This window comes from Trichechus manatus, unplaced genomic scaffold (assembly GCF_000243295.1).
Source record: "Trichechus manatus latirostris isolate Lorelei unplaced genomic scaffold, TriManLat1.0 scaffold00010, whole genome shotgun sequence".
Lineage (NCBI taxonomy): Eukaryota > Metazoa > Chordata > Mammalia > Sirenia > Trichechidae > Trichechus > Trichechus manatus.
The window spans coordinates 32,654,099-32,678,467 of record NW_004443946.1 but is presented as its reverse complement, the minus strand read 5'-3'; the positions used below and the strand labels follow the sequence as shown (position 1 = coordinate 32,678,467).

Here is a 24,369-nt window from a genome sequence, read left to right as displayed (position 1 = left end):
GGGGGTATTTTGATATTTATGGTTTAAAATAAACATTGGCAAATTGCTCTAATGATGCTTTAAATTTAGATGCATGGATCGTTTCCATAGTACAGGGAAGCAGGTGGGAGAGAAAGTATCCAAGGACACAAAGCTGAGTCCTGGGAAGTCTTGGAATGCAAAACTCAAATGTTAAAGTCCATCTAGTATAGTATACCACTTTCCAATAAAGAAAGATGGTGCCTTCTTTTAATACTCAATATGCTTTCAATTGCCCATTTAAGCACCTCACCATTGGGGTGAGGAGGACAGCTTGTACTCATTTGTAATAACTTTTCTTTTTTTAAAAGAGGATTTTTGACTTCACATCTCACAACAATCAATTTTGGGTGGTAATTGGAATTCACCTTTAAAACATGACACTTCTTTACAGGAAGGAATTAATTTAAGATGACACAAAAAGAAAGATGTTCATTTCTATCTAGGCATTTTTCAAAACATCCCCCAGTTTGTTTGGGGAGAATTAGTGGAAACTGCACCCAGCAGGGAACAGAAGAATCTGGTCCTCACTCTGCCCTTCATGTATTGTATGACCTTAGAAAAGACAGAAAATCTCCGTTGGTCTTTTTTTTTTTTTTTTCCAATTTGAAAAGGAGAATAAAACTATCCACTCTACTCAACTTACAGGCTACTTACAGAACTCAAAATGAAGTAATTGTAAAAGTGGATATGTCACAATTAAGAATGCTATCCTAATGTTTGGCAATCATCATAGCTAACACGCATTGAGTATTGACTTGATTGGCCTGGCAGTATGCTGAGCATTTTACATGCAGTCTATTCACTTCATCTTCACATTAACCCTGTAAAGTAAGTCTTACCATTACCCTGGTTTACAGAGGAGGAAACAGAGGTTCAGGGAGGTTAAATAACTTGCCTGAAGTTTGAAACTGGATCACCCAATAGGAAGAGTAAGCACTTACTTAGAGAACCAGCAAAGCAGAGAGAATTTGTGAGTGAAGAATTTGATGTATTTTTATAGCCTTGAAGTTATCATCAGAGGAGAAAAATCAGAACTATTAGAAATTCTTGCACATATTTTATGGTTTAGTGTTGTTATATTTTGAACATATGTGGGGAAAGGCACCAAGTATTTCAGTGCTTAGGGCATTTCAAGGTCTTAATCCAGCTAATGAAACCAGGATTCCAATCCCAGTCAGTTGACTCCAAAGCCCATACTTATAACTGCTGTACAGTATCATGGTCTGTAGTAATAACCTGTATTATTACCAAATAACAGTTACCAGTGATAATAATAGTTTTCGGGGGCAGCAATGCTATTAAAGAAAGGCTTCGTCTGTTTTGAAAACACATAGAAAACAAGCCATAATTTGGAACTAAAGACACAAAGAAATACACACACAGCAAGGGTCATTGGTTTTCTTACATATCCGTGGCTTTAAAGCGACCAGCAAAGAGTTGTCTCAATGCTGGCAGTAAACTCATGGATTCTAAATTGGCTCAGGCAGGATCTTCGAAATTCCTAATAGAAACACAACACTAGCAGGGCCAGTGAAAATATTCATGGAGAGAGATTGATTTTTCCTATGAGTAAATGAACGGCTTCTAGTATCTTGCGCTATTTTGATCCCTACCCCCTCCAGGGTTTACATACGAAGCATTTAAAAATTAGGTCTATTAGCGTCTGCTGAATTTGGATGAGGATAAGAATTCATAGTTGCTGTTGACACCTCTGGCTCTTTTCAAAGGCTCAAATGTAGCTTCATAAGGACGTTTGTGTGCCTTAATCTAAGAAGTGTTAAGAGTTTGATAAAAGAGCCAGAGCAATGGCTGTGCAATCTGGAAACTGAGATGGTTAGATGAATGAGTTGGTGGAGCTTTTGCTTCATTACCTTGGGGGCCTTGAATGCTGTTTGTAGATACCTAGCAATTCTTAAACCAGGGATTGGGAGACTCCAGCTGTTAGGGAAAAACCCAGCATCACAGGTGCTTTTGCTTGCCTTTTAAAGAATATTAATGCTGAGTTAAGCATGAAATCACAATCAGAGCCTTCAAGTCATTCAACAATCTTGGGCCACAAATAGGTAATTTACTTGGTGCATTTCTCTCAAGTATAATAGCTAAATGGTTCTTAAACTTCTGGAAATAGGCTTCCCCATCACTGTACCTATCTCACTGTAAAGAAACTGGGAGGAAAAAGGTGGGATAATTGTGGGGAGTTAGGAGTGTAGGGGACAGGGAATTAGATGCGGCATCCTGCTCAGATGAGTGAAAAGTTCGATTTTTTGCATCCATTGGGTGGCAATGCAACAGTGGAGAAAGATCTTGGCTAAAATGTTTCCTCTTCCATTCCTGGCACTCTTATTATTAGGGTCCAGGACTCCTTTCCTGGGAGAAGTGAGAGATAAGAGGGAAAGCTAAGGGCATATTTAAGTGATCTCTTTTAAAGAAGTCAACCTTTCTCCCATTGCCCTTGATTGACCATCTGGCTCTCGGAGTTTGCTGGTGAATGTTCCTTGACTGTAAAATTGAAACAGATTATTAACCCCTCTCCTTCCCATGCCAGGATGCTTGCTATTAAAACACCTACTAGGACTCATATCTGAACACCAATTCAGGCTTAACGTAAGTGAGAGAAAAACATGGAAAAAGTCAACAAAATGAGTGAAATTCCACCCTTCGTTTTTCTCTCGTTAGTGTGACTTGGTGCTCATCAGTTCAGGTTTAGTGAACCTCCTTTCACAGTCTCTCTGTCTTCTCTGGCCAATTGTGCCTTCAACCATACCCCACTAAATGGCACCATGAAGTCCAGATCCCAAATTGATTTTCTCGTGATTATTCACAATAGCTCACGATAGAGAAAGTGTCCCTACCCTCAATTTCTCATCATTCCACAGTGCCCTAGAAAACCCACAGTCCCTGCCTTTGGTATGAACCAGTCAGGCAGTATTAGTCAAGTTGATAAAAAGTGTCCATGCATAGTTAGTAAGTCTCCAGAAGCTCCCTACACTGGATTGTGTCCTAAAGAAATAACCTCTCACATAAAAAAACCATGAATGTGTGCTTAATATTCAATGTTTTATGACTTGGTGACATTCATGAGAAAAATTTCCATTTAAAAGTGAATGGAAGAGTGAATGAGAGTACGGTCATTGAGAGTAAAACATGTACCTGTGGGATAATGCTCATTCACTGGCCAGTTGTCCACCTGAAGTGTAGCATTGCCGCCATTCCTGGTGAAGCGCACCACGTGGTATTTACCGTCATTTACTGGTGTTCTGTCTTCTTTGATGGAGATGTCAACTGTGCCAATATTGAAGACAACTCCAATTTTCCCCTGTTCCTATAATAAAGAAACACAGAAAGCATGGTTAGCACCAACAACAAGGTTTTCTCCCTTTAAAGCTGATACTCCAACAAGAAACAAACCTCTAGGTGCCCAGAGGGAGCTGTCGGCATGAAGTTAATAAGAGTGTCCTACATTTCTCCAAGGGCTTTTATCTTGCACATAAAAACCAATGGCACAAAGCTACCCAAATTGCTCTCACAGGCTGTATTACACAGGTTACATCATTCGATTGCCCTCAACAGATATCAAGGCTGGGACCACAGAACTACCTAACTGCTAGACAGTGACACTGAGAAGTTATTTTCTGTGAGAAGAATTACGACTGTTTTCTAGCAGAGGCTTATAAGACACTGGACCCTAGATCTCTTCCCAAGTACGATTTAGGATGAAAGAGGAAATGTGAGCACGCCCACACATTTTGGACCAGTCAAGGCCAAGGGGAGTTACAGATATGAGCTTATGGTTATAGATGATTAGGAGCTAACGGCAGAGTAACTAGCATTCTAGAGCAACTCCTGATGATACTTTCTGCAGGTACGAACCACACAGAAGAGGCATCTTGAGTGGAAGTCACTGAGATAAAGCTGGGGTTTCCAGAGTCAGATGTCTGTTACTCTTCCCATACTTACTTCTTAGACTAATCTAAAGAGGGATGCAATATTCACTGCTGTAGATTTGTGTCACACAGCAGAAGAGAACCTCTGTGGCTTCCAAAGATTTGTGGGAAGGGGAAACACAGTTAATTCCAGAAGAGTAGCTATGTCAGTGAAGATGATGATTATGATGATGGTGACAGTGGTGGTAAAGGTGAAGGTAATGATAGCATCCACCTCCTGGGAATCACCAGGAAGCACTGAAGCACAAATAGTAATCCTATGAAAACTCTTACTGCTCTCCTTCCCTAATAATTTGTTACCATTAAGACCCAAAATTAACATTCACAGTGAGACATAAAATGAAATTAATATTACTGATCAGATATAATCAGCCTCTCTCAACCTCTTAGAAAGGCATCACTGCACTGCAGGGTATTGGGAGGAACGGGCAGGTAGAGACAAGAGACATCTTCCTGAATCTCTCTAATTTTCTGACTTATTGACTAAACAATAGGGTGGGAATTCAAGTATAATAAAATTTAGTTGTAATTCTGATATTCTATAAGACTGAGTCCCAGTATATGTTTATATAGCCTCTTTTATCCATTTCTGTATTCAAGAAGGAGAAGACAAGAAGAACAATGAAGAGGAAGAGAAAGAAGAAGTGAAGAATCTAAATAAACTAAGATCTAGGAAAGATTTTTCTGAATCTCAGATTCAGTCATTTATTTTATTCATTCATTCTTTTTTTTCATTCAATATACAGACATTTATTAAGCACCTAATATGATTTAAAGTCCTACCACTTATCTGTCCCACCACCTATACTGTGGTAGCTTGTGTGTTACTGTAATACTGAAAGATATGCCACCAGTATTTCAAGTACCAGCAGAGTCACCCATTGTGGACAGGTTTCAGTAGATCTTTCAGACTAAGACAGACTAGGAAGAAAGGCCTGGAAATGCACTTCCCAAAATTATCCAATTAAATTTTTACTGATCATAACAGACCATTGTTCAGGTCACTTGCTTTGGATGCATTCTCAGGAGGGATTGATCACTGATGGAAGACATCATTTTTGGTGAAGTAGAGGGCCAGCAAGGGCAAGGGAGACCTTCAATGAGCTGGATTGGCACAATAGCTGCAAGGATGAACTTGAATATGCCAGTGATCCTGAGAATGACACAGGACTGAGTTTGTTCTGTTGTATTTAACATCACCATAGTTGGAGCCTACTGGATGGCAGCTATCTATCTGTCTGTCTGTCTATCTATGTAACTATCTGTGATTAACATCAAACAAATTAAGATTTTCGGTGAGGTTTTAGGCACTGGTTTTCATACAGTTTGGTGCACTTATTTTCCCATAAGGCAGGTTTTCCTCAACTTGACAATTATCCTTTAGTATGTGAGTGCATCTTGGGCTCGCTAAAAGAAAAGACCCAGACTCAGTGTCTTGATCTTAGAAGGGAGTTTCACCGTCCAGGAATGTTGAGATACAAGGCAGATGTAGTTTCCTGTGTGCCCTGATAGTGTGTGATGTAAAATTATGTCTGCCATTTCCACATTCTGTTCTCTGGTAAAGTGAGTCTGGCACCTTCCTAAATGGTGACTAAACAAACTCATGCTTTCTTAAATCCATTTCTTGTGACCTCTCTATTCTCAGTTTGGTTTGGTTTGGCTTGGTTTGGTTTTTTTCATCTCTAAATCTCTAGCACTAAACAAAATACCTAGCATTAAAATAGGATGCATGGATAAATGAACCTGGTAACAGGTTCTTTTTGCATCTTTCATGCCCACAATTAACATTATTCTGATTCATTTTATTCTTTCTCCTTGATTCTATGGGAATTCAGAAATGGCATGACTCTTACTGAAAGAGTTGGCACTCATTTCCAAAGATTATATATGTGTGTGTGTTTGTGTATTTGTACCCAATCACCCTCATGGCTAAATAAGCAAGGCTATGATAACCTGAGTCATTACCTGTTTAGCAGAATGAAAGGACTGGAAGAGTTCAGAAACCATGACTGCAGACACCGTTACGCCTCTGCCCACCCACAGTTGTCGGTTGTTTACTGCCCCTTGGTTCTTCAATGAGAAACCACCATATAACTCCTGGAGGCCTGGAAAAGACTGCCTGTGATTCAATTCATTTCTGAGTCACTAATTAATCATGAAGGGAGAACAGTTTGGGGGGACAGAGGAGACCTTTAAACCAACCCTCTACAGCTTTTCAGCTACAGTAGTGGCAAAGTACAGTTCTAGTTCAGTGAGTTGTCTGATCAGTCAGGTATATTCTTGGGCAGATTTTCTGCAAGATCCATAATAGATTCAGGAAAAGAAAAGATTTAATCTCTGCCAGAATAAATATTTGGTCCTTATCTTAGGCACCACACATTTGGCATTGCAATCGCTGTTACAAAGAGATCTTCTTAATCCTGCTAGCATGCTGCTGACATTAGTGGAGACCCTAACCCAGATGCTTCGTTTTGTGTTTCCCCGCAGTGGTAAATATGGTTGTGGTAGACCTCAATGTGGTCTTACTACTTGCAGTAATAAGATTTCATTACTGAAACCTCCTTGTCATTTGTCATGGGACCACAATGGCGTTATAATCTGTGGGTAACTGCTTTGTTTGAGTTCATTACAAGTCAGGGAAGCCTTGTGGCAAGTACACATACAGTTGCCTGGGCTAGAATCTATTATGCTCAGCTGCCAAGAAAATAAACTCTGCTGGTTCCTGTGTCCAGAAAAGAGAAAATGTGAAAGATAAAGCATTTGCTTTGGAGTCAGCCCTGACTGACGTTGGGCAAGTTACTTAACTTTTCTAAACCTTTTTCTTGATGTTTATTATGGGTACAGAATACAAGCTTTACAGACTTCATAGGGCTGTTGTTAGGATAAAATAATACGATTAATATGACAGTACCTTATAAATAATACAACTTTATACAAATATAAAGGATAAATGAGATCGGGAGAAGGAACCATTCGATCATTAGACCATATATAACACTCTGTGATTATTGGAAAAGTTAATTGGTTCAACAGGATAAACATGGATTTCAGCATCCATGGTCCAAATAATACCTCTGGCACTTAAACCTGCATGACCTCGGCAGGTTCTTTAACTTCTGATTTCTCCTCAATAAAGAGATGGGTGGAGGGAAACCAGTTGCTCTGGAGTTGACTCCAACTCAGGGACCTATCTACAGAAAATAGTGCCTACTGCAATTAGTTTTAAATTGCTGAATGATCTTTCATAGCTGGTGATGGAAACTGGGGTGGCCAACAGAAACTGCTCATTAGCTCCCCTCCTTGCTCCGCAATCAAGGTGCATGCCCCACCTGCCATACTTTAGTTATGCCTCTGCTCCAACTTATGGCAACCCCATGTGTGTCTGAGTAAAAACTGTGCTTCACAACTAGATGGTGCCTGACTACCACCACCGACTGCTCTGACAGGGATCGCAATAGAAGGTCCCAGACAGAGATGGAGAAAAATGTAGAACCAAATTCTAACTCACAAAAAAAGACAAGATTTACTGGTGTGACAGAGTCTGGAGAAACCCCGAGAGTATGGCCCCTGGACACCCTTTAACTCCGTACTGAAGTCACTCCTGAGGTTCACCCTTCAGCCAAAGATTAGACAGTCCCACAAAACAAACAATAATACATATATCTCAACCATGTATAGGAGACTGACTGGGCACAACAGACCAGGGCAAGGATGAGAAGGCAGGAGGGGACAAGAAAGTTGGACGAATGGAAATGGGGAACCCAAGATCAAGAAGGGGAGAGTGTTGACAAGTTAAGAGGTTGGCAATCAATGTCTCAAAACAGTATATGTATTAATTGTTTAATGACAAACCAATTTTCTCTATAAACTTTCATCTAACATACAATTAAAAAAATCTATGTTCCATAGGGTTTTCAATGGCTGATTTTTCAGTAGATTGCAAGGTCTTTCTTCTGAGGTGCCTCTGGGTAGAATTGAATCTCCAACCTTTCAGTTAGTAGCCAAGCACATTAACTGCCACTGGGTAGTGCAAATGGTTAATGCACTGGACTGCTAACCGAAGGGTTGGAGATTCAAGTCCACTAAGAGGCACCTCAGAAGAAAGACCTGGCAATCTACTTCCATAAATTCAGCCATTGAAAACCCTATTTAATACAGTTCTACTCTGACACACACGTGGTTGCCGTGAGTCAGAGTTGACTCCAACTTGGTGAAAGGATATGGAGGGTAATTCCTACCTCCAAAGTTTGTTGTGAGAATTATAGGAGAATACATATGTGTAAACCTCCTGGCACTGGACTGTACATGCTTTTGGACCTCAATAAGCATCAATCTGCTTTTCCATTGCTTGCCTCTCATTGTTGTCAGGTGCCATTGAGTTGATTCCGACTCATAGCAACCCTACGTACAAGAGAACGAAACACTGCCTGGTCCTGCTCCATCCTCACAATCGTTCTTATGCTTGAGTCCACTGTTGCAGCCACTGTGTCAATCCATCTGATTGAGGGTTTTCCTCGTTTTTTTGCCTCTCATTAGTGTAGTTAAAAGCAGTGGCATGAGCGAAAGATAGGTTGGCTCTGGGGACACTGTCATCAAGATATAGTGTGAAAATAAATGTAAATTTTAGCAAACAGAACAGTTTTTTAAACAGTGTTCCTAGGCTTGATAGCCTGTCACAGTTTAGTAGTTGCTATCTCTCCACATTCCTTGGTGACTTGTATATATAAGCTTCTCCAGGACAAGCAAAGTGTAGCTACAAAAACAGCATAGCTATAAATTTTAATAACTCCACACCCATCACTACTAAAGTTGCTACTAAGGTAATCACTTCAATCTATATTGTCCCTTGATATTAAAAAGAAAGATGAGTGGTAAATCGAAGACATTACCGAGGAACGCTCAAGTGCATTCAGGAAAAAAACTGAACAGTAGAGAAAACAGCTGTCTTTAAATAGCCAGTAAGTCATTCATTCTTCATCAATAATGACTGTTTATGCGCCCACCTGGTTTCTCAAATTAGTACAGCTCCAGACTTCTGATCTTCAATCAGCCATACTATAGTTATTGCTGAGGTGGTGACCCAAGAGATGCCACCAACACCAGGGTCAGACTTAAGGAGCAGAAATGCACAGGGGCAAGAAAAAATCCTGAGGAATAAAGCTCTCCCTGTAGACGACCTCTTCGTTCATTCCAGAGTGCCCCCGGAGATGGCAAAATGTATCATTGCTGTTTTAGAAAATTGCAGCTGACAGAAACAGAACTGGGACTTTCAAACATATGCCAGGAGATGTGCAATGGAAGCAGTTCTCAATATCTTAACTGCCAGGTGTCCCACAGAATGTGTTAGTTCCGTGCTAGGCAATAACACAAGACAGACAACATTCATATGATGCCTACTGTGGCCCCAGATACTGCAAGGCCTTCCATACCCATTTCAAAGTCTGGTTGGGAGTAAATAATGGAATCATTAACACTGTTTATGAAATGTTTCTAGTTGTCCCCATTCTGGGCTCATGGTAAGATAGAACTTCTGGGTCCCCTTGTGATGAGTAGGGCTACGAGACCAGTTTTGACCAATAAACTGGGTGTCCTTCCTGAGCCATGCATTTAATTGCCAGTGTGAGACCCACCAGAGTTCCCTCTTTTACTCTCAACCACTGCACCCAGCAAATTCCTATTAGTACTTGCTTTGCCAGCTTAGGCCTTTGAGTGAGGATGACAATAAGCCAACTTGCAATGAACAGACAGCATGAGTGAGAATAGAGTTTGGTTTCTTTATGTCACTGAGTGTTGCTGGAACATGGTCCTGACCACCTTGATAGACAGAGTAGGCACTCAGTAAATATTGTTGAATAGAATTAATTTTGAATCCTCACAGTTACTCTATAGAGTTTATAGAATAATAAACAGAGAAATTCAGAGAATTGGAATTCACATAATGGATATGAGATATTTTTAAGATTAGAACCCAGGACTTGTCTGGCTCTAAAATCCATGTTATGCTTAAGTTGGATGCATTATATGTTGCAATTGAGTTTCTTACACAACAAGGTGCATACGTGACTTCATTTACTTTATATCTGCCAAATCTGCTTGATTATAGGTATCTCAAATGCATAGATACTAATATATGCTCAGCAAATGTTTGCTAAATTAGTAGATAAGTAAATGAATTAATTATAGAATGTGTGATTTTGATAGAAAAAATATATTAATAAATTTCAGTGTCACTAGAGACTAAACAGGATTTTAATGTTCTAGGATAAAGTAAGTAATTGCTCATATATATTCACGAAGTTTTTAGCAATGACTCATATAGCTTCATCATACTGTAGAATGCGATCTGTAAATTACGAAAGGATGAGGTCCAACCTTACTGATTCATTAGATAATTTGGGCTGAGAGATTTCAGTGAGGCTCTCTAGGATCAAACATGAATTTAGTAGAACATATCATAGGCTTTCTTTATCAGTGAAGATCACTAGTCCATTGATAGTTAATAAGCACTGACTGTGCAATTTCTTTGTGTAGAGCCATGCACTATTAAGGGACTCCAGAGATGTAAGAGGTAAGGTCTGTCCCTGAAGAAGTCTAAGACAGGGATGGAGCCCATCAAGAATCACCCAAACTGACAAAACCCCAGCTGTGAAGCTTGGAGACAGTCCAAGCTTTCATTATTGCCTCATGACAATAACCCAGTCCCTTTCCCCTGAGAGCTTAAGCAAGGTTGTGGCAGTGGGCTGGGGAGAAGAAAATGACTGTTCTGGGTTTGAGAAGCCTTCAAGAATTAGTCAGAAGGCAGGACCACGGCAGACCCTGCAGCTTTTTGGATGTGTGATCTTGAGTGGATCCCTTAACTATTCAAGCCTAAGGCTGTCTATATGAAAAATGAGAATAACAATAGCAAAGACAATAGCAATAATAATATCTGCACTGCACTAAATGGTACTTACGAAGAGAACTTAATGAAATCTTAGGAAATTCTAAAGTGCTCTACAGAGGGTGATACTACAATGATATGAATAGTGGAGGTAAAGTGGGTGATAATAGTGATGATGTTAGTTGGGATGACTGGGTGAGAAATGCTATCACAGGCGACAAATGAGAGAGAGGCATTTGCACACTGCCTGCAGGACACTGATCTATTTGAAATGACTGTCTCCCATTCAAGGTCGTCAACTCCAGAATCTATATAGGTTGTCCCTAGAAAATTCACATTAAATGGCTTGGAAACTAATTCTATTTTCCTAAACCTGCACAAGCCTCAATGACCTTTGCACCCACCCAGCAGGGTTATATCCACCTCTCCCCCTGTGGCTGTAGCTGCGCTGCGCTAGGTGTTTCGCTGACGTCTGGTTGCTCGAGGTCAATCAATTAAAGCGGATTAGATCCACAGTCTGAAATACTAACAGAGGGCCAAGAGAGATAAGACTGATAAATAGCTCAAGACAGCTCCATCTCTACCTCCCAGCAAAGGAAAAAAAAAAAAAAATGAGAGCAGGGATGACAGCTTAGGACAACAGGAACCCTGACCTGGAGGGGAGAAGCAAGGAAGGACAAAACAGCTGGTGCAAGTCTGTAAGATGCAAGTCTGAGCCACCGCTCTAATTGTCACCAGCCACAAGTCGTCACATCCGTCAAATCCACTCTGAACACCCACTTCATACTACAGACCCTGATGTCGCACTGGCTCACTTGCTAGTTAAGTTTGACTGCAAAGTGAAAAGTAACGTTCATTTCCGCAGGCACTTCAGTGTTGTGCCAAGACCTGGAGCAGTGTCCTGGCAGGGCTCAAGTGACAGCTGGAGGGGCAGTGCTGAATGCAGTCTAGCACAGGCCGAACACCTCCCACAAACGCCTTGCTTTTTACCCAATATCTCTACCACAGCTGTGAGCACCCACCTGATGGGCCTTAGAGACCTCAGGCCCTGTGCTCACAGTAACAACATTATTGTTTTTGAAGCTAGGAAACACATTGTTCCAGAACATCTTACATCTTACCTACATATTTACAAAAGTGTGGTTCCTGAACCAGCAGCATTAGCATCACCTGAGAACTTGTTAGAATGCAAATTCTCCAGCTTAACCTCAGATTCTTTGAATCAGAAACCCTGGGGTGGGCCCTTGCAATCCATATCTTCACAAGCCATCCAGTTGATTCAGATCCTGGCTAAAGTCTGGGACTCACCGCTGAACATTAATGTCTTAACTATTAGGGCAATGATTCTCAACCAGGGATGATTTTGTTCCCAGAGGATATTTGACAATGTGTTGAGACATTTTTGGTTGTCACACTGGGGCAGGGGAAAGGGGGAGGAGGGCAATTCTACTGAGTGGGTAGAGGCCCAGGTTGCTACTATATACTCAACAATATACAGGACAATTTCCACAATAATTATCCAGCTCTAAATATTAATAGTGCCACTGTTGAGAAACCCTGCACTAGGGACTCCATAAGACTCAGTCACTCAACAAACATCCATAAGTCATCTACTTCATGACAGAAACTGTACTCCATATATTCACACGTCTGATCTAATACATTCCCCACAGAAACCCTTCTGTGCAGCATGCATACACACACACACACACACACACACACACACACACACACACACACGAGTGAATTTTTACATATTTGGTGGAGAATTGTGGTCTAGTGCCCAGAACCCAAGGTGAGGAAGGAAAGCATGTCTGGATAATCTCTCTGACTCTGACTCCACCCTTACTCTATGTGTTGGTCAAATGCCCATTTTACAGATGTAAATTCTGAAAGGCAAGGTCACATGGCCAGGAAGTGGGAGGCCTAAAATACAAATGCATGTCTTGTGCTATTTTCCTTATCTGCTCCCTTCTAACTCCTTGCTGCCAATCCCTAGGAAAGTCTCCCACTACATCTCTGCAGGCACAATGACATTAGCTGAGAGCACCAACTCTAACTTAGTCCCTTGGCCCTTCACTACATACAAGCTACCTTTTACTTATTTTCCACAGAGATGCATGATCAGTTCTGAGCGAGCTAAAAGGAGAAACTCCTCTCTGAGAGCTAGATTCCAGGCCAAGGATTAACAGCTCACCATCAGTGGAAGAGAAACCAGCAAATAGCCACTAATACTTCAAGACTCATTCTGTGGTTGCAAGGAGACCTTTCTCCATAAGGCTTTGCTGTTTACCATCTTCCAACTAAGAGACTGTGCTAACATTGCAGTTTCAGTATGAATGGACTTATGTGAATAACAAACATCAACCAAGAATTTCTAGTTTAGTAAGTAAGGCATTCTTCAGTCACTTTTACAGATAAACTCTCAGTCCAAACTCTGTCCCATTTTCTAACTGAAAAAAAGATAATAGTATACACGTTTGAGAATTGAGAGTCAGTACTTGGAGTTATCAGAAAATACAATGTTGATTATTGCAGTTTTTTATGACGACTTTCGGGAATGGGTATGCAAAACTTGGATGAAGCAAATTAGCCTGGAGCAGGCATCAGCAAACTCCAAGGTGTGGGCCAAATATGGTTGTTGTCTGTTTTTGTAAATAAAGTTTTATTGGAACACAGCTGAACTTACTCATTTACGTGTTATCTATGGTTGCTTTGTAGTTGTGACAAAAATCATGTGGCCTACAAGCCTGAACACATTTACTATCAGGTTATTTTTTACATAAAAATTTTCCCAACTCCTGCACTGGAACTTTGTACGAGTCAAGGCAAACCATGATTTTTTTTTTCATTTTATGACTAATAATTTACGTTCAAGTAGTCAGGATAATTGAAATATGAGTGGGAGGGTCAAGTGGAAAGCCCATACCTTCTCATTCAATTATTACCTGGTAAATAAAGCACATTTCTAATATGACAAAACAACATAGGAAAAACTTCACCCAATTAGGCATTAACTATTATATCTGGGATCACATTGAGGGTGATTTCGATACTAAAATCAACTCAACATAACACTGTTTGAAGTTGGGCAGACGTGGATGCAGAAAAATAAATTAGAGGCTTCTGGCAAAAGTGATAGTAGCTTGGAATAGCTTGGTAATGTAGGAGATGGAGCAAAGTTGTAGAGTTATTAAAATTATAATGATATGAGATTTCTTTCTGAAAATTTATCTAGTTCTGTGGGAATGAATCATGTACGTGTGAAAGGCTCGGGAATCTAAAAGCCAGCATATATCACTCTCATGCCAGGTCTTGAGTTTATTATATTAGATGGAATAAGAGAAGAGAATAACATTGCAACTCAATGAATATCTCAGTCTCCAGGGCTCCAATGCATCTGCAAGACACTTGAGTCACTTGAGTGATAAATGGTGACTAACTGAGCTCTCTTGGTTTACCTGCAAGGGGAATCTATGGTGTCATCATCTTGGGACAACATACTGAAACAGGGGCTCATTTTTCCTTTCCTAGTTATTGTAAACAAAATGGCCAGCAGACTCTAATATATCAGCAGTGCTGTCTGCACGCTGCGGCTCTGTTGTGTGTGTGTCCTGCAGATAATGTTGCAGCAAGGCATTTCATCCAGGTGATATTTTACAGTTCTCCTCTTTGTCAACTATCATCACTGCAGCATTCTCTCTTGGATTGTATCAGCGTTTCTAACTCAAAAAGTTGATTCTGACTTAGCCCCAACCACCATAATAAAACTAATAGATAGAAAAACAAGAGCAATTTAAACAGCTGCAGTACCTCTGCAGAAGGCTGGCCTGCTGGCCTCCATGGTTACGTAAAAGCCTCTGTGTTGTTGTTGTATGTAGTCGAATTGATTCCAATTCAGAGTGACCCTATAGTGTAGAGCAGAACTGCCCCATAGGGTTTTCTTGGCTGTAATCTTAATGGAAGCAGATTGCCAGGTCTTTTCTCCCACAGAGCTGCTGGTGGGTTTAAATCCATGACCTTTAGGTTAGCAGCACAGGCTTGACCGTCACACCACCCGGGCTACTTAAAGACTGTACCCAAAAAAATCCAAACCTGTTGCCAAGTCGATTCTGACTCATAGCAGCCCTTTGGGGCAGAGTAGAACTGTCCCATGGGGTTTCTAAGGTTATAATCTTTACTGAAGCTGACTGCCACATCTTTCTCCTGTGGAGCGGCTGGTGGGTTCAAACCACAGACCTCTCCGTTAGCAGTCGAAAGCTTTGACCACTGAGTCACCATGGCTCCTAAAAAAGCCTCTGAATGGGAGGGCTATCTGGACACCCAAGCGGATGTATGAAAATAAAAGCCTTCTCCCTGGGCTCTAGATAAAATTGTTAAAGATGACCCAAACCAGAAACTTGTGAACATGTCACAGGGAGCTGACTCATGCCTTTGAAAAAGGATTCACCATATCAGAATTGAGAATTATTTCAAAGCTCTGTGAGTGTCTTTTTGATAGAATAATTACAGAGTATATCTCCTCGCTTTAATTTACTTAATTCAGTATCCCTACCAATTTGTAAAGTAAGGATGATTTAGCCAAACGGAAGGAAAGCCCACCCCTGAGAAACCAGTATGTCACTTTTCCCCTTTGGTATGGCATGCTCTGAGCCCCCGTGAGTCAGCTAGAGTTTTAGATACACCATTTATCCTTGGAATTTAAACGAATCCATACATGACATGAAGAGGCACTTTTGTTATGGCATTTAAAGGGCACAAACATTCTCTCTTTTTTCTGGGCAGCACCATGATTTTATCCATTAGTATAAAGGTGCTAAATGAATATGTCCAAAAGGCTAAGAAATATAGTACTAAAGAAATGAAGAACTGTGTGTGTGTTTGAACAAAACCTCAAAACTTAACATGCTCAAAGCTAATTTCTCTGACTCTCTCTCTCTTTTTTTAAGTAAACTGATGATAGCCCGGGAGAATCTAGGCCCCTTTGTGTCCACAAAAAGGCATCTGAAGACCAGTTCTAATCCAGCCCTTGGACAACCCTGGCATAATCAGTGGAACCCTGGGCCTTTCCTCATATAGCAGAATGTGACTCTAACACAGATTCTGGAATCATAAATTGCAGAGTGAACCAAACATCAGGATGATCTAGAATCAACACGAACTTCAGTGAATGGAACTGGTCACTAGGGATTCCTAATCCAGAAGTGATCTAAAGACTGGACAGATCTCCTAGGCCTGGTCCAGCTCAAAGTTCAATGTGGTACCCTTCCCTAATCAAGAAAAGAGACTTCCTTTGCTCGTCCAGATTTTCACCTTTCCCCTAGCCAGTGTGCATAGGTGTACAGAGCTAAGAATGATTCTACACGTATGCTTGCCCAGAGCCATCTTTGATTAACCAGATCCATCCTCCAGTCATCCCACAGTCTCTCCAGTACCTATTCAACAAGAAATCTATTGTTTGTGTTATTGTATTCCTTTTTTCTTTTTTTAAATGTAATGACTCTTTTCCCCAGTCAGATCAGCAGCACTGTGAGGGTAAAAAATAAATAAATAAAATAAAAATATTTTGCATTCATTTGCAAGGCAGCACTCTAAAGAAGAGTGCAAAATCTCCATCCATGGTTCATGTACTGCTTTGTCACTTTTGCTATGATTTTGCTTTAGGAAAGTGTTTGAAAGTGTGACCATGGTCACCTCTCATGGGATCATGGCCATTCATTTATTTTACATAGTCTACCGAGCAGTCTTCAGAATAATTGCCAGCAGGCCTGTGCAACCTGAGAAGAGTTTGCTCTGTGGACCCGGAGGTGAGAGGCTCAATCCACCCTGCTTCTTTACTTGGACTAGATTCACATTGAAGTCCTAGAGGTGGAACACTGCTCTATCCCATTACCAGTTCCTTGAACCATTTGGTTTCTATTAAACACTATTTTGACCTTTGAAATATCCAAGATGACGGGCTTGCAAAGAAATTCATTCTCATTTTCCTGTATTCTCCTTTACTCTTCAGTGCAGGGACTGCTAGTTAGTGTAGCGCTCTAGCTCTGCTCTTTGGGAGGCCACCCCCTCATCACAGTCTTTTAGGACTACCTCCTGAATTGAGGGGTTTTGCCCACAGCTCTTTTTCAGTAATACCTACATTCATACAATTCGATGTTGTCTAAATCAGAGTCAAGTTATAAAACCAAAACCAAACCTGTTGCAGCTGAGTCGATCCCAACTCGTAGTGACCCTATATAGCCTACGACAGAATAGAACTGCTCCGTAAGGTTTCCAAGGAACAGTTGGTGGATTTGAACTGCTGACATTTTGGTTAGCAGCCATAGCTCTTAACCACTGTACTACCAGGGCTCCAAGTCATGGAAGTTTTGAAATTAAGTGTCTATTGATGATATACTCTGTCTGGGACACTTGGTTAGGCACACCAAAAAGTAGAAAACTATATCTGGCATCATTCAGCCCTCAAGAGCTCAACTGGGGATACTCAATTTAGTAAAAAGGGCAATAGCCTGGGAGCCAGAAGACTTAGATATAAGTTCAAGTTGTTCATTTTGATGAAGGGCTTGGAGCAAGTCATAAATATGCTGGACAGTTTCCTCATCTATAAAAAAAAGGATGAAATCACTTAATTTCTTGGATGATGATGGAGACAAAAAAACAATGTTTGTGACAGCAATTTGAAACATATGGAAGAGTGAAAAGATCTACCATTACAAAATAGTTGTGGAGAAAAGACAGATGTGAAACAAGCACTCAGTTTCCTAAAATAAGACACAACAAATAAATACCATTTTCATATAATATTTCCAAACAGACGTCCACAGTCAGTCCTTGATACATTGCCTGAATGAATGGAGGCAGGAGGATTCATTACATCTCCTTCAGGACAGAAAATCAAAACCTAACCAAACCAAACCTGTTGCCATTGAGTCGATTCTGACTCATAGCAACCCTATAGGACAGAGTTGAACTGCCCCATAGTTTCCAAGGAGTGGCTGGTGGATTTAAACTGCCAACCTTTAGGTTAGCAGCCTAGCTCTTAACCACTTTGCCACCAGGGCTCTGGAAAATGCTACCTTATTTCAGAGGGGCCAGGTAAAAAGTGGGGGGGGGGGAGAGTGGGGTTAGATATGAGTATGCATGTAAGAAGACATATTTAGGTAAATTCAGATGAGGTGGTAAGTAAGAAGGGAAGATGGGTAGAAAATTGAAGCTACTTCAGGAAAATGAAATTCAGGCTATGGAAGGGAAAAATAGGAAATATGTGGCATAAAAAATTTTAGAATATCAACTAGCTGGTCTGCTCTCTGAAAATTCAACTAATTTTACCAAGACAAAAACTTTTGAATATTAAAGTAGACTCCCTTGGCTCAACATATACGAATGCAGAGAAAGCGTTTTTAAGTTTCATAAACGTGTGAAAGAAGTCCCTGGGTGATACAAATGGTTAACATGCTTGCCTGCTAACAGAAAGTTTGGAAGTTCGAGTCTACCCAGAAGAGGTACCACAGAAGAAAGTCCTGGTGATCTACCTTAAAAAAATCAGCCATCGAAAACCCTGTGAAGCACAGCTCTACTGTGACACGTATGAGGTTGCCATGAGTCAGAGTCTACTCGACAGCAAACGGTTTGGTTTTTAAATATGCTAAACTTTAGAGAATATTTTCTGTCTTGCCTGGAGAATCCTCCACATCCTCAGGCAAATGTTTCCTTGCTGATGACACAATTACATTTATGGGATTCAGAAACTATAGACTCAAAATAAATATAAATAAAATCTTTTATTTCCCAAGTGTCTACTGCAGGCGTCTCTCTGCCAGCAGAAGAGCTTTAGCTGTTTGGAGAGACAATGGTTCATGCTGCACTTACACCATCTCTGAGCTACGTGACCCTGTCCCAGAGATTCAAAGGCCATCCGGGTAGACAGTATCCAAGTAATGCGAGAGCATCCATGTTTTAGCAGTCGTCTGTTATCCTTCTCTTGCTAACTAGTCATATGCATGCTCAATAATACCTGTGAATCTTTCAAGGGAGTGAACTAAGGTCAGAAGAAAGTGAACTTAAAGAGGAGGGAAGAAAGTAATAGAGATAGAGATAAGGGGTTAGATGAATATAACTAATAATATCCTTCAAGCCACATCTGAAAGAATACAGAAAAACAGTTCCCTATACCCTCAAACACAGATATATTTCTTGCCACTCTACTTTGTACTGACTTCAAGAAGCTTTCTACAAAATACCTAGAGGCAAGCATCTTAGAAAGCTAGCTAGAAGCATAGACACATTCCTTAGTAGGCAGCATGATGCTTTTCTGATTCCATTGCAGAAGGGTGACTGCTGATGAGTCGTGTCAGCTCTGCTCACCAGACTTCCAAGTCTATTCAGTAAGGGTACAGTAAAGAGCTCAGAGCTTTTAAAACCTGAGTGGCTATCTGCACAGCTCTCCGCCCCACTCTGGTGGATGGACAGAGAGAGGACATGCAGGCATGCATATGTCACAGAGAAGCACCAAACACAAATGGTACTGCATCTAGGGGGTACAATTCTTGGAAGGGTAGTGAAAACTGTTGTTGGTTTGATATTTGGTTGTTAATTATTTTTTTCCAGTAGATATTTATGAGCCACATTGTGTATTGAGATGTTACAAACTCAGAGCCTACCAGGTAGGATCAGGCCCTCAGATGTGCTTTATTTTACTTTATTTTCTTAAGAAGGTGCTGCATAGTATTTTTTAAATGTGAATTAGTCAATGTTTAAAAATCAGAAGATTTCCTATGAATAGCTAGATTTCTAGGTTCTTTTGAAAAACAAGAAGATTTAGCAACACTGGACTCACATTTCTGCAGGGCAACAAAAGGCCAGAGCTGACTGGGGGAGAAGGGCATAAGTTCTCCAATTCACCATAGTCCCCACCACTCCATATAGCTATCAGTCACTGATTCACAGTGTTAGTTGCCATTTATAGCCATGTTTTCCGGTTCTTTTTTGTAGAGTAGGGTAAAAAAAAGAAAGGAGGATACTTTTTATTATCATATGCCTAGCAACCTCTCTGAACTATAACAAAAGATAGAAGTTCATGGGTTAGAAGAAAAATTAAAGCATATTTTTTTTTCTTAAAACTGCATTCAATTTTAATCATTTATATTCTTGGCTTGCCCCTTGAAGATTTTTCCAGTGTATAACCCCTACTGTACTATTATAATCACAGGCTTTTGAGTAAGATAGGCTTGACTTTGGAGCATAACTCTGTCACTTACTGTGTGCCCTTAACCAAATTATTTAACCTCTCTGAGCCTCAATTTTCTCATCTTCAATGTCAGGAAAATATTACCTACTGCAGAAGCTTGTTACGAAGCTAAAACAATGTGTACGGGCACCTAACACATCATAGAAGATGCTCAAGAAATTTTAGTTCCCTACCTCTTTGAACGGTTGAGATGAATAAAGCAGACTTGAGCATAAAATCACATACACATCCAAAGTGCCTGCCAAATTGTAATGATCCAAATGCCACTCCAGAGAGATGGCTCAGTTCAAGGTTTTAATGCACTTTCTGTGGACTGTGGCTCAACAACAAAATCTATCACTGTTAGGCAGCCTTATAAGAAGGCCCGGATTTAAATAAAATAAACTCCTTTCTCAACTCTGAAGTGTGATAACTACTTTCACATTGGTCACACGCCAATAGGAAACATTTATTTTGCCAATAAACAATAGGATTAGTAAATGATGACAAAGATAATGCTAATAAAATGCATTATTTGAAAGTTGCCTAAGAGCAGAATATTCAGTATAAATCCATTGCCATTGAGTTGATTCCGACCCATAGTGACCCTATAGGACAGGGTAGAAATGCCCCATAGGGTTTCCAAGGACCGGTTGGTAGATCAAACTGCTGACCTTTTGGTTAACAGCCAAATGCTTAACCACTACACCACCAGGGCCCCTATTCAGTGTAGAAAGCTACATATAAATTATATGCAAACCCAGTTTTGGCTTTCTGATTTCATATATCTGCATGACTATAACCATCAAGTAAAATGTAATGTGGTCCACTGCTTTGGGATTACTATTTAATTTTGAGCAGAATGTGATACTGAAAAAAAATATTTTAGTTATATAACACCCTTGCTAAATAAATCAAAAATGTTCATTGTAATATAAGAGCTAGAAAAACAAACTTGCTACTCTACTGTGTGAAGGTTTAAGTGGGCCAATAGTCATACCCCTGTCCATTCTGAATTCCAAGCCAATTGAGAAATAGACACAGGCTAAAGGACCAGCAGATTTTATTGCTTGTGGAGCTAGATGGGGGAAATGGGCTGGGAAGAGACTCAGACTTGGCCACAAATCAGGCTTCCTACTCATATTTCTAGTCCTTTTCTCTTTCTCATTGCCCCGGTAGGGGTGGTCCCTACCAGGGTACACCCAGCACAGGGGGAAGAGCCCTACAGACAGGAAGAGGTGAAGGAAGGGGACTTCGCCAGACATGTGCAGACCCTTTACCCAACCCCATCAACTAGATAAGGGATTGGGGAAAAGACACAAGGGAAGCGTCACCCAATATTTTCCTTTAAAGAATAGCAATTCCCTCATAAACCAAAAAAAACCTATTGCCAATGAGTCGATTCTGACTCACGGTGACCCCAAGTGTTGCAGAGTAGAACTGCACTTCATAGGGTTTTCAAGGATGTGACCTTTCTGAAGCAGATCTTCTGCCGTACGTCTGGGTATGTTCAAACTAACCTTTAAGTTAGTAGTTGAGTGCTTAACCATTTGCGCCACCCAGGGATTCTAGTTCCCTCAAGTTGTTGGGAAATGGATTCTGACTGATAGTGACCCAATGTGACAGAGTAGAACTGCCTCATAGGTTTCCTAGGCTGAAATGTTTATGGAAGCAGATTGCCAGGTCTTTCTCCTGTGAAGACACTAGGTGGGTTCAAACTGCAAACCTTTCAGTGATCAGCTGAGCGCTTAATCATTGTGCTACCAGGCTCCTAGTTTCCTAATAGCAGTATAGAAATATATGGGGAACCGTCCATTCTCCAACATACCAGAAGCCCAAATAAACCTTCTTCCGATAATCCTACCAACACAGATTGACTCTTAAGAGAAGCTAGAGAACCAATCCTCAACACCACAAGAGGATTTGTTACTTGAAAGGTTGATACACTTTTGGAATTCTTGAAGTATCCTGTCATGGTGAAGCTCAGTAGCTGCCTCTGATGAACCAGTTAATAACTACCACCATTTCTCCTGACTGCTGAAAGTCATAGCAACATGCATTTGAAGACTTGACTTTTTGGAAATTGCACTGTTAAGTTAAAACTATTGTATAGAGGAATGTTAAATATAACAACCTATAAACAAAGAAAATTACAGTCCTGATTTGTAATGGTTTCAGCAGGCCCATGTAACTTTCTTCATACCATGAACATCTGCCTCCTTCCTGAGAAGCCTAAATATCTGCTTTGCTATCACTTATAACAATGCACCAGCCAAGACTCTTTAGAGCAGCCCAACCCTATGCTGTCAACTCCAAATCTCCAGGGATACATATAATCACCATGTTTACTGTGATGGCCCAGGCAATGATGATACCACTGCCTCTAATGAAACTAAAGTGCATGTGTCATTTTTAGAGATGCTACTTGTTCAGGAGGAGTTGCCTGTCGGCTGCCTCTGACCAAGCGCTACAACCTGCAATTTAGTTAACAAACTGAGACATCATAGAAACCACTGCTCTTAACTGGCTTTCTTGATTCACTTGGGTTTTCCTGCCTGTCTTACATACTGCAAGTCGCCAGCAAAGTGGCACTAGCGGGAGGAAGTCCTGGTGGAGTTGAAAAGACAAGGAAAGAAAAACAAAAACTTTGCTGAGTTCTAAAGTGAAAATGAACTAAAAGTAGAAAATCCAGCAAAACTGTCTGTTGGCTTGAATAATTCTATTGCTGCTGGCTGGGTAAATGTCAAACTTCATGCTGGCATCCCAGATCCACCATTATCAGGTGCCAACTTTTTTTTTTCCAGTATTTTCACCGAACTTTCTAGACCTTCAGCCTCATCTAAAACTGTTGATTAGTTTAGCCATTCATTGAGAAAGTGTCTATTGAGTATCTACTGTGTGTAAGTTAGTTTGCTGAGCATCAATACCAAAATGAAGAGAACAATGTCTATTTTTCAGTACTCCTTGTGCTGATCTGAGTTCCAGGGATGGGATGGACGATGGCAACCATCAAGAAGAATGGAAATTGGGCTGAATACCAGGGACCTATTTCAAACAGGAGTCCTTGGGTGGTACAAATGGTTAACTCACTCAGATGCTAACCGAAAGGTTGGAAGTTTGAGTATACCCAGATGTGCCTCAGAAGAAAGGCCTAGAGATCCACTTCCCAAAAAATCAGCCATTAGAAACCCTATGGAGTTCTACTCTGACACACATGGGGTTGCCATGAGCCAGAGTCAGAATCAATTTCATGGCAACTGTTTCCCACCCACCCCTCCACCCCCCACTGGAAGAAAGGGATACAGGGAACCCATCTCAGGGCCTCCAGAGAATTGTCTGGTAGGATGATCTGTGGATTTTTACAAGAACTTTAAAAGATCTTTTTATGGTCTATTTAAGGACAACAAAAATGTAGACAAGAACTAGCTTTAGGTTAGTGTGATATGGGAAGGCTTTATATTGGAAGTAGGATTTAAATTCAGCCCTAAAAATGTAGAGAATGTGGATGGATACAGAGGAGATAGTCCAGTTTGGATTCTGTAATGTCAACAAAACCATTAAGGTACAAGAGCCCTGAGCTTGGATTTAGAATCCAGGAAGGCTGAGTGAATCAAGTAGCACTGAACAAGTCACTTAGCCTTTCTGATTATCAGTTTTCTTCTTTAAGAAGATGGTAACATAACTACTTAGCCTATGTACATCATAGGGTAGTTATGAGGACCAACTGAGATAATACATGTAAAAGGGCCTGGTAAACTGTAATGCACAATACACCTATTAAGAGATCACTGGGTACTCTACAACGATTGTTGACTTGATTTTAAATGTACATGGTGGTTTCTTCCTTGAGTTTTTCCTTTGATAATTTTTAAAAGGCTATTTTTACCCTCTTTAAAACCTTTAATGCAAGCAGGAAATGCTTCATTTCTTACTTACCTATTCTTTTTATCAGAGAAAATCAAAGAACTCCTTAGAAATCATATCATTAATCTCTTAGAGGGAGGTAAGTAAAGGGATACATATTTCATGTTTTGCACAGTTGTATGTGAATATCACTTTTACAAGTAGAAAGACCTAAGATAAACTTTCCTAAGTCATACAGTGAGTCAAATGCTATACCAAAAATAGATCCAGGCATCTTTTTATCCAGTTATCTGTTCACTCCATTAAATGCATCCAGAAACCTTGTTCTCTCAGGAGACTTCAAGTACAGGTCTGAATTTCCAGCTCTGTAATAGGTAATCCTTTACTTAACATTTTTTAGCCTCTGCTTTTTTTTTTTTAACTAAACAGAAAGA

The 24,369-nt window shown here is 40.4% G+C and overlaps 1 protein-coding gene across 1 annotated transcript in view; it reads right to left on the bottom strand.

The window, feature by feature from the left end:
* The window catches only part of NRXN3 (neurexin 3), a 1,723,724-nt gene that overhangs the window by 192,306 nt on the left and 1,507,049 nt on the right, over positions 1–24,369 (bottom strand). The window contains exon 22 of the mRNA XM_023726412.1: positions 3,172–3,343. Coding sequence (XP_023582180.1) covers positions 3,172–3,343 — 172 coding nt within the window. The remainder of the gene's footprint in view (positions 1–3,171; positions 3,344–24,369) is intronic.